Source organism: Oncorhynchus mykiss, chromosome 5 (assembly GCF_013265735.2).
Source record: "Oncorhynchus mykiss isolate Arlee chromosome 5, USDA_OmykA_1.1, whole genome shotgun sequence".
Taxonomy (NCBI): domain Eukaryota; kingdom Metazoa; phylum Chordata; class Actinopteri; order Salmoniformes; family Salmonidae; genus Oncorhynchus; species Oncorhynchus mykiss.
Genome location: NC_048569.1, coordinates 69,704,620 through 69,715,147, shown reverse-complemented (window position 1 = coordinate 69,715,147; position 10,528 = coordinate 69,704,620). Strand labels below are relative to the sequence as shown.

Here is a 10,528-nt window from a genome sequence, read left to right as displayed (position 1 = left end):
AAATGAGTGTTCATATAGGACCACTTTGTTCATGGTGTGGTTTTGCACTGTCTGTGAGCTGTAGTTGTATGAATAATACTAGTATCCTGTGTTTTATTATAGGCAACTAGCAATATTCAAGACTTGTTCTTGACACATGGAATGGTTTTCTGTGTGATTTGCATTGTTTGACCAATTTTATGGCATGCCCTGTACTTTCCTTCCCAGTTAATGAGAGGCAGGCAGTCAAATGACATTGCTCACACTGGTCATATCTTTGCAAGTGGAGGCATTCGTAAAAATATGCCAATTATACGTGCAACGTGGACACTTCTGTACAAATTTGTCCTCTACTCTGCATATGAAGGTGTGAAAATTGAAAAAGGACAGTACTGTAATGTTGAACGATGATGCAGAACAATCCCGAGCCCCGACTCGAGTTATGCTGCGTTCATAAACAAGTAGGAAGGTGGTATTTACCTCATTCAACTGGGAAAGGCCACATGAATGACCCTTCCAATTGGTAAATTACTAGTCTATCACCGCTGAGCGCGGTTTCTCCCACATACTGACCTCTGAAGTCACCCACTAAGGAAATTATCTCGATAACAGCATTTTTGACAGTTAAATGTAACAAAACATAAAAATCAGAATTATTTATAAGCATGATAGCTGTACCTTTCGTTGATGGTTGAAGTAGCTTGTTGGCCATTAGCCAATCTGCATTTCTCAACGAGTTGAAGAACCGTGAATGCATCCAATTGGTAATAACCACCTTCCCACTTGTTATGAACGCATCATTATGAAGCCGACTCCACCCATTTCTCCATGCGTCTGCGCACTGATCAACTGTGCTTCCGGATGCCAAGATTGAGCAAGACTGACTGCACAGCTGCCGCCGAATTTAAAGAGACAGGCAATCGTTAATTTAAAATAACATAATCAGCAACCATTGTCTCAAAGCTTGTTTTAAAAGAGGCTTCACTCTGACATAGCGCACCAGTAGTAGTCACTCGTTGGACCAATAATGGCGTTCATTCAAAGTCAAATCGAGTAGTAGCTTATCATAGCTAAGTTACCTGGTTGGATTTTCCCTCTTGCTTGCTGGCTAACGTTAGCCAAATAAGCGTTGCTAGCTGGTTTCCCGACGAAGAGCTAGATTTGTCGGCTAGCCAACAACCATATACTGAAGCTTATAATCAAGTAGTAGTGGCCACTATCGCCGGGATAATGGCGAAAATTCAGGCACACAGCAACCCGAAACAAATAAACCAAATTCAAGACAAGGCCTATGTTGTACAAAAACAAGTGCAACAACAGCACTTTCAGAAACTGAAGGTAAGAGACGGGAACAAAAATGGAAAAGTCTTCCTCAGAACCATTTTGTGTTCGTCAGATATTGGCCATCTCTCGATGCTAACGAGTTAGCTTGCTAGCTAATCATAAGGGGTTCTGATTGGAATGTTACTAGCTAGATAACGCTAGTTGGCGTTTGTTGTTGCATGCATGCACAGTACTTTAGTGGAGGTTAGCAAACGCCAGCTAACTTGGGTTCTTCAATGGCGTTAAACACGATTTTAGTAATGAGTCACTGGGTCATCCAAATACAGCCTAGTAGGATGTAACGTAGGTTATCAAGCAAGTTGATTTGGCTGGCTAGAAGCTACCTAGTTTCGATTGTCAGATAACTTCGGACATCCGAAGTTCCTTGTTCACCTTCTCTGCCCACACTACCAGGCAGAACAAAGTCAAACGTGCGTTGTCTAGAATGGGATGGTGTTTGTTGGCACAAAATGGGAGACTTGTCTTTGCTGGTTTGTAATCCGAGGTCGACAGCTAGCAAACATACTCGTCGGTTCACTCGCTTGGTTATGAACAGCATGGTATATTTAGAAAACCCTAACGTTTATTGTTTATTCAGGCGTATTCCTTGTTTTCCACCAAGCACACAGAACCATCGATTTTGTTAGCTAGCTAACCATACAGTTTGCGTTTTCATAGTTGGCCAGATTTGAGCTACGTTAATGTATCAAAGACAAAGGTGTTTCGATGTCATGTATAGTCAACCTATTTATTAAACTAGTCTGAACAAGATTTGTTTTATCTGCCTATTATTTGAAGTGTAGCTGCAAATAATACTGGTAGATAGTTGGAAAGGTAGCTAGCTAAACGAGTTATGGTCAAGACATGCCATAAGTTATTCAGCTAGTGACTGCATTGAGGAGCAACATGATTGGTTTGCCCCTGTGTTTGTGAACGTGTAATAACAGTTATAACATAACACACACCACACTATGTTCTTTGTTGATGATCTGGTGGTAATCTGGTGTGGGCCCCTTAATTTCTTGTATGTTCTGGAGAAAAAAAACAATTTGCTCTAATGAATTTTCATTTGGTGCCTCACCATGATCTTTACCCTCAGGTTGAAGATGCCCTATCATACCTGGACCAAGTGAAAATACGATTTGGGAATGACCCTGGAATATATAACAAATTTCTTGACATAATGAAAGAATTTAAATCACAAAGGTATAGCATTTCCCTTTCCTATTTCTTGATAAGTGATTAACTTTAATAGTGTAAAAATCTATCTTAATTAAAGGCCCAATGCAGACATTTTTATATTAATATCAAATCATTTCTGGCTAACAATTACATACCTTACTGTAATAGATTTCCATTAAAATGGACTAAAAGTATATTTTTGGACAACTTTTATCATGTCAAAGTTTTGTTAGGTCTGAGTGGGGAGGTGGAAACTGAAAACTAGCTATTATTGGCAGGGAGGTTTGGAACTCTCTTTTTGTTATTGATCTATTAATCGATTTACCCCATGGCGGTACCACCATGGAAAGACGCCACCCGCTTATGGAAACCTGCTGATTAGAAGGTCCCTGTGTAGTTGCTGGGACCTTCAGATGTTGTCACACTTTTACTGTGTTAGTCTCATCAGCTTTTGTACAATATGATATACAACACAGTAAAAACACAATTTTGACTGCACTGGGCCTTTAAATGTGATGAAAAGCAGATGTTCTTAATGCCACCTCATTTAAGGTCATGTCCTCTGTCCCTATAAAAATATTTTTCTCCTCGTTCATAGCATTGACACACCAGGCGTTATAAACCGTGTGTCTCAGCTCTTCCACGGACACCCGGACCTTGTCTTAGGATTCAATGCCTTCCTGCCCCCAGGCTATCGGATAGAGATTCCCAAGAATGGAGTGGTTTTCCTTCAGTCACCTTTCTCTTCCCAGGTGGGTCACTATAAATGTGTGTGGATTGGGTTTCCAGACAATCGTAATACTGGCTGCCTCTGCACAACAAGTTGTGTAACTCAGTTTTATGAATCAATATCCACACAAAGTGTATATATATAGTGGGCCTATATATACGTGGAGTTTTTCACCCGAGCAGAACATATACACATACACAAAGGTGCTCTTAAGATGCATGTTGTGAAGTTAATTTATGTTTAACATGAGTGCACCTTTTCTTTGGTAGGTCTCCCCAGGCCAGGGGAAGAGTATTGCAAGCCCTGCTGTGAGTGCCACTGGCTCATCTGTTGCTGAAGCTGGGTCTGCCCAAAGTGAAGCTGTGGCATCGCCTGAAAGCATCTCCTCATCCTCTGGACCCCCAGAGCCCCCCAGTAGACTGTCCTTGCCACTCCCCAGCAGAGAGAGCCAGTCCCAGCCACAGTCCTCCTCGGTGTCCCCCCCTGCCTCGGAGCCCAGCCCAGTAGAATTTGACAGTGCTATCAGCTATGTCAACAAGATCAAAAACCGCTTCTTAGACCATCCAGAGATCTACAGATCCTTCCTTGAGATACTACACACTTACCAGGTACACTGTGTCATCAATATGGTAATTGATTTGTTTTTCTGTCAATTGAAAACAACACATTTGATTGATGTCTGCTTAAAGTGAAGTTGTTTGCTAGCATCTAGGTCAAAGCAACTTTAAATTGTTGCAGATGAGTGTGTATCCTATCACAGTTACTCAGATGGAACAACAGTCTTTTTTTGTGCTAACAGAAGGAGCAGCTTGAAGTCAAGGAGAGCCGGGGTCGTAGTAGTAGTGGGATGACAGAGGATGAAGTTTTCTCAAAAGTGGCCAGCCTCTTCAAAGGCCAAGAGGACTTACTGGCTGAGTTTGGACAGTTCTTACCAGATGCTAAGAGATCATTGGTTAGTATTTTCCCCTTCTTTCTGAGATTGTTACCTGTCCAGGGTCATTATGTTTGATCAGTTGATTTTCAGTGCCATTTGTGTTGCTATATCGAACTATTAGTTCTGTGTTCTTTCAGTTCACTGGCAGCTCCCTGACAGGGAAAGACCAACTGAAGAGGGCAGAGGATGAGGATATGAGCAAACATAGCAAGAAGAGATCAAGGCCCATGCTGCTGCCGCATATGACGCCACTGCTCAAGGTTTGGACTTAATCACACATTCATATGCTTTAGCATTTTTCTAGAAGACCTTTATTGTATGTGATTGGTTATGGTTTGGTTATTTTAGAAAAAGATGAAGTTTTCGTGCTCCCAAGACCAGTCCTTTGCCTCAGTTGGGAAGCATGGAGTCTTGCGGGAGTTCACCTTTTTTGACAAGGTAATGCTCAAGATGACACAAGTGTCAGTGTTGGAATGATTCCATAATGTTTTGGCTCTGACAGACATCATGAAATCCTTGGTCACCAATGACGATAATGTTTTGATTTGTTGCAGGTTCGACGTTTCTTCAAGAGCCAGGAGGTGTATGAAAACTTCCTCCGCTGCATTGCTTTGTTTAACCAGGAAGTGGTTTCGGGAGCAGAGCTGCTGCAGCTTGTCACCCCCTTTTTGGGGTAAGTGGACTGTGGGAGCTTACATTGGACCATGGGAGCTTTCAAAGGGAACAGTCACTGATGTCTTCCGGAGTAAATGAATGCATACTGATATTTTTGTACTCTATGAAGGGCAGTATGTTTTGCCAAGTCTCCTCTTGAGCCATTCATTTATTTGTACATGTCCATTATTTCCTCCAGGAAGTTTCCAGAGCTATATACCCAGTTCAAGTCATTTCTGGGTGACAAGGAGCTCTCTCATTCAATGTCGGGCCTGTCGGACCGCTACATGGAAGGGGGTGGGGGCAGGGAGGTCGACTATGCATCTTGCAAGCGCCTGGGATCCAGCTACAGAGCACTACCCAAGACTTACCAGCAGCCCAAGTGCAGCGGCCGCACTGCCATCTGCAAAGAGGTCTGCATAAATTAAACAAGTTCTGTTTTTTAAGATTTGCCATTCCAGCACTGATTTCTAGTCCAAGTTCATAGCATTTTTTGAGTCTGTTAGTGGAAGACAGAAAAAAGTTATTTGAAGGCTAGATATCTGGCCTTGACAGTGATCAGAATTGAGCATGTGATTATTATTTTTCCCAGGCACTATTATTGAAAGTGAAACCAAACGGGTGTTAAAGTCCTGATTTCCTGCATTTACAGGTATTGAATGACACCTGGGTTTCCTTCCCCTCATGGTCCGAGGACTCTACGTTTGCAAGCTCTAAGAAAACCCCATATGAGGAGCAGCTTCATCGCTGTGAGGATGAGAGGTTTGAAGTAAGCAAGATGAGATATCAGAACTACTATTACTTCAGCCACAAACTATATACAAACAGACTGTTCTCCCTTATCTACCCAGGGCATTGTTCATCTGAATGATTCTGCAGAACATGTTCCAGAACGATTGCTAATGGTTATTTTCCTGTTTCCTCAAGTTGGATGTGGTCCTGGAGACAAACCTGGCCACCATCCGGGTCCTGGAGAGTGTTCAGAAGAAGCTGTCCCGTCTGTCGCCCGAGGACCAGGACCGCTTCCGCCTGGACGACTGTCTGGGTGGCACCTCTGAGGTCATCCAGCGCCGAGCCGTCTACCGTATCTATGGCGACAAGGCCCCTGAGATTATAGAGGGTCTGAAGAGGAGCCCTGCTACTGCTGTGCCTGTGGTGCTCAAGAGGTCAGGGTGCACACACAAACCACACACACATCCAGGGGTGTAACTAAGATACTTGGCTAATGTGAATCTAGCTGTGTGTTAATTCTTCCATGTCTTCTCTGCTGTGTCTGTAGATTGAAAGCGAAGGAGGAGGAGTGGAGAGAAGCCCAGCAGGGCTTCAACAAGATCTGGAGGGAGCAGTATGAGAAGGCCTACCTCAAGTCCCTGGACCACCAGGGGGTCAACTTCAAGCAAAATGACATGAAGGCCCTCCGATCCAAGAGCCTGCTCAATGAGATTGAAAGTGTTTATGATGAGGTGAGTACTCCGATGTCAATTATCTACTTTCTTTATTGATAAATCTCCTCTCTGTGTCTAACACGTCTGTACCCCTTAAGCGTCAGGAGCAGAGCACAGAGGAGGGGGGCGTGGGCCAACAGGGGCGTGATGGGAGCAGTGCGGCAGTGGTCAGCGAGCCACACATGGTGTTCACCTATGAGGACAAGCAGATCCTGGAGGACGCCGCCTCTCTCATCATCTACCACGTCAAACGCCAGCCCACCATCCACAAGGATGACAAGGACCATATCAAGCGCATCATCCAGCACTTTGTCCCTGACCTCTTCTTCTCCCGCCGCGGCGAGCTCAGTGAGACGGAGGAGTGGACGGACGAGGAGGCAGAGGTGGAGGAGGGAGGAGACCGGGGAGGTGGTGGTAGCAGCAGCATAACAGGAGCAGTAGCAGCACCAGTTGGCCAGCCGCAGCAACAGCAACTGAACGGGGAGTCGAGGCGGCGGCGCTGCACCTCTCCTCAGACAGCGGAGCTGGGTGGAGCCTCTCACAGCCTGGCCCCAGAAGGAGGGGAGAAGGTGGACCTGAGAGACCCTGAGGCAGAGCACCAGAAGGAGCTGGACGGAGTCTACAACCTGTTTTTCGTCAACAACAACTGGTACTTCTTCCTGCGGCTGCACCAGACCCTGTGCCAGCGGCTGCTGAGGGTGTACCGGCAGGCAGAACGGCAGCTGCTGGAGCACCGGGCCGAGCAGAACCGTGAGAGGCTGCTGATGGCAGAGGGTCGCAGGGATAAGGCCAGCGACCTGGCCATGGAGCTCCGCCTCAAACAGCCAAGTGAGAGAACTTCTCTGTTTTTGTCTTTTAATATTTTGTATTCCACATTGGTGAGTGTGTATCTCTGTATGGGAGAGGGAACATTGGGCTAAAGTTAGCCCTGGTTTTTTTTGTACTCGATCCACAGGTGAGGTGGAACTGGAGGAGTACTACCCAGCGTTTTTGGACATGGTGCGCAGTCTTCTGGATGGGAACCTGGAGTCTACGCAGTATGAGGACACACTGCGGGAAATGTTCACCATCCACGCCTACATCGGCTTCACCATCGACAAGCTCATCCAGAATACCATTAGACAGGTCAGGATTGTCTCTTAAGCTGCCCGGTTGCATTCTACAGAACCAGATCCATATCCGTTCACTACATATTCATGCTTTACCTCAATAACATTGTGATCCTGAAGTGTTTGACTGTTCTCTGAATGCCTGTAGGTTCTCCTTCCTCCGGGCTGACATATCATTTCTCTGTCTCTGTGCAGCTGCAGCACCTGGTGAGTGACGAGGTGTGCCTGCAGGTGGCTGAGCTGTACCTGGCTGAGAGGAAGAGGGGTGCAGCGGGGGGGAACCTGTCGTCCCAGTGTGTGAGAGCAGCCTGGGAGACCAGCTACCAGTGGAAGTCTGAGAGGGTCATGGCTGAGGAGAACTGCTTCAAGGTAATGGCCTGCGCTGGGGAGACAGACGCCGAAACTTTTAGCCTTGAATATTTGATATGATTTTCTATTGATTCTGTGCTTGAGCATGGGGAGACTCTGAGGGTGTATCTTTTATTTGGTTGAGAGGGAATCGTTTCCTCCTAGCGTTAGTGTAGGGCTTTAGCTGCTGCTTTTTTGGAACAGAGATGTTGTGCATTCTGAAACAGTCATAGGTGTTAATCGTGATGTTTAATAGCTTGCTGTGGTGTGATTTGCCTTTGTAGGTGTTGTTCATTCAGAACAAAGGCCAGGTCACCTTGACCATTGAGCTGCTGGACACAGAGGAGGCCCAGGCCGATGATCCCCTGGATGTGCAGGTAAAGAATCCTATGGACAGTCGCACCCATAGAATGTCACAGGATTCCCTTTGGACATCAACATAGACTGACCTTGTAAGGCAACTTGCTGCTTCAGATTTTGAAGGGCAGCTTGCGTTTATACAACACAGGTTGAGGTTATTAAATTGTAAACATTATTCGTTCTCCCACCTACTTTCAAAAGTCAATACAAGGTAAAATGATCATTAAACCTCTGAGTTTATAGCTTTTTTGTTATTTAATCTCAGTTTTAGTGTTTTTGCAATGTCCTGGCTTTTTTCCATATTGATTACATTCTCTTTCCCTGTCCAGTGCCTGTCCAGCTATATGGAACAGTTTGTAGGGACAGAGTCAACGCTTTGCTCGCAGACTGAAGGCTACTTTTTCAAACCTGTATTTTTGCCCAGGTAAGAGATTCATGCTATTACCGTTAGTTGTGATGTCCATATATTGGCCATCGTATGAAGCCACATTATTTCCCTAGATGTTACATAGCAATCCTCTATTGTGTTTTCACATTTTGTCATTTCACTGTCTTAAATAATGACTGCGCAAAAGTATTTGAGTGCAGATGTTTTTTGCCCGCCAGAACAGCAATGCACAAAATTAGTCCTAGTATCACAGGCCCTGATTTGAATCTGAATGTGGTTGTCCCTGTGGTCCTCTGTCTGATCCTGAGGCACAGTATTTTCCTTCTGATAAACTCTGACTGTCCCCCGCTTCCCTGTGCTACCGTGTGTGGGTCTCTGTGTGTAGGAACCTGAGGCACTTCAGACGCTGGCAGGTGCGCCAGGTGGAGGCGATGCGCTGCAGACGGGAGTGGCACAGACAGCTGGGTGTGGAGAGTGCTGGCAGTCTGGACTGCCGCTTCAAACTCAACACCCACAAGATGGTGTTCGTCATGAACTCTGAGGACTACATGTACCGGCGGGGAGCGCTGGTCAAAGCCAGGAAGGTAGCTATTAGTATTTATGTCTTATTCTGTATGTGTTTTGAGGTGAAGAACAGCTAAGGCAGGAATATCTTGTCTCTTTAATGATTTATAGCTTTAGATGGCAGACATAAATTCTGGTTCCAAGTTCATTTAATGTGTTATGTGTCTTGTTTTGGCATCAGCTGGACCTTATCATCCAGACTGCTTCCACAGTGGTGCATGAAGCCCTGTCTGTAGGCTTCACTAACTCTTCCCGTCTCTCTCCCTCAGTCCCAGCACAGGGTGGCTGTGAAACAGCACGAGCGCTTTGACAAGTGGCACCAGGGCTGGCTGGCAGAGCACGTGCCTCCGGCGGCCGATCGCTCGGTCCACGACTGGCTGATGGGTGAGGAGGCAGAGGACATGATCCCCTGCAAGACCACCTGCCTCAACACACAGGTCAAAGGCCTGCCTGTCAACAGATACCAGGTGCATTACAGTAGGAAACCTCCCTCTCCCTAGAGGCTGGATCCACACACAATCTCTCTCACACACACACACACCTGACCTACTACACACACAGAGAGAGACTGGTTGGACTTTGCAGACGTGTTGAGACTGAGATTGGGGGATCCAGTGCGGAACACAGGAGCTCTTCATCCGATTCACCCATGCTGCTTCTCTGTTCACACAGTCAGCAGTGCAAGCAGAGGGTCGTGAGAATAAAATCATTTTTTGTTTCAGAAATGTGAATGTCTCTCTTTTTTTTTAAGTCCATTGTAGTTTTTAGCTTCTGAAGCCAGAGGGCCTTTTGTTTGTTTTTGTATATGTTTATACTGAAGTACTGAGAAATGGTTAAAAATGTGTTTCATGCTCCACAATGTCTTTTGTACAGTAAGCTCAACTTCAGTAATTTGATTACTGTATGTGCATATACAACTGTACACATTTTATATATGCATTTACATGAATATGATGAAAAATGTAAAATTACATGATCTTAGTGTTTTGCAGGCAGCCATTTCTTGATATTTACTTTTTTTTTCTGGTCATTTTTATTTTTCTTGTGACTAAACAGATGATTGATTGCCAGTGTGACAAGTCCTCACAATTGATTTAACTTTGTACATTTTATGGAACATCAGAATTATGTATCATATTCAAATCTTTACTTTGGTTTGTCATTTTGCATACTAAAATAAACTATCAGTGTTAAAATAATGTATAACATTTATCCTGTATCAGTTATCATGAATAAACAACTGAGTTGTGAACTTCTTAAACAGCATGGAAAAGCATTTTTAACATTTTATATACAGTACCAGTCAAACGTTTGGACACGCCTATTCATTCCAGGGTTTCTCTTGGCATTCTCTCAACCAGCTTCATGAGTTAGTCCCCTGGAATGCATTTCAGTTAAAAGGTGTTCCTTGTGGAATTTCTTTCCTTCTCAATGCGTTTGAGCCAATCAGTTGTTGTGACAAGGTAGGGGTGGTATACAGAAGATAGCCCTATTTGGTAAAAGACCATGTCC

General features: G+C 44.8%; 1 protein-coding gene across 2 annotated transcripts; it reads left to right on the top strand.

Annotated features, from left to right (window-relative positions):
- Positions 1-817: 817 nt before the first annotated feature.
- Positions 818-10,277, top strand: LOC110524449 (paired amphipathic helix protein Sin3b). Of its 2 annotated transcripts, none has more exons than XM_021604087.2 (19): positions 818-1,317; positions 2,402-2,508; positions 3,083-3,236; positions 3,484-3,843; positions 4,014-4,166; positions 4,286-4,408; positions 4,497-4,586; positions 4,703-4,821; positions 5,002-5,215; positions 5,455-5,571; positions 5,730-5,968; positions 6,082-6,265; positions 6,346-7,075; positions 7,203-7,372; positions 7,552-7,725; positions 7,989-8,081; positions 8,394-8,488; positions 8,838-9,036; positions 9,286-10,277. In XM_021604087.2, the coding sequence occupies exons 1-19, from the start codon at positions 1,210-1,212 to the stop codon at positions 9,514-9,516; spliced, it is 3,660 nt and encodes a 1,219-aa protein (XP_021459762.2). In that variant the 5' UTR covers positions 818-1,209; the 3' UTR covers positions 9,517-10,277. The 2 variants fall into 2 exon arrangements, with proteins under 2 accessions (XP_021459762.2, XP_021459763.2); XM_021604088.2 differs by having other exon boundaries at positions 819-1,317; positions 3,484-3,822.
- Positions 10,278-10,528: the final 251 nt, after the last annotated feature.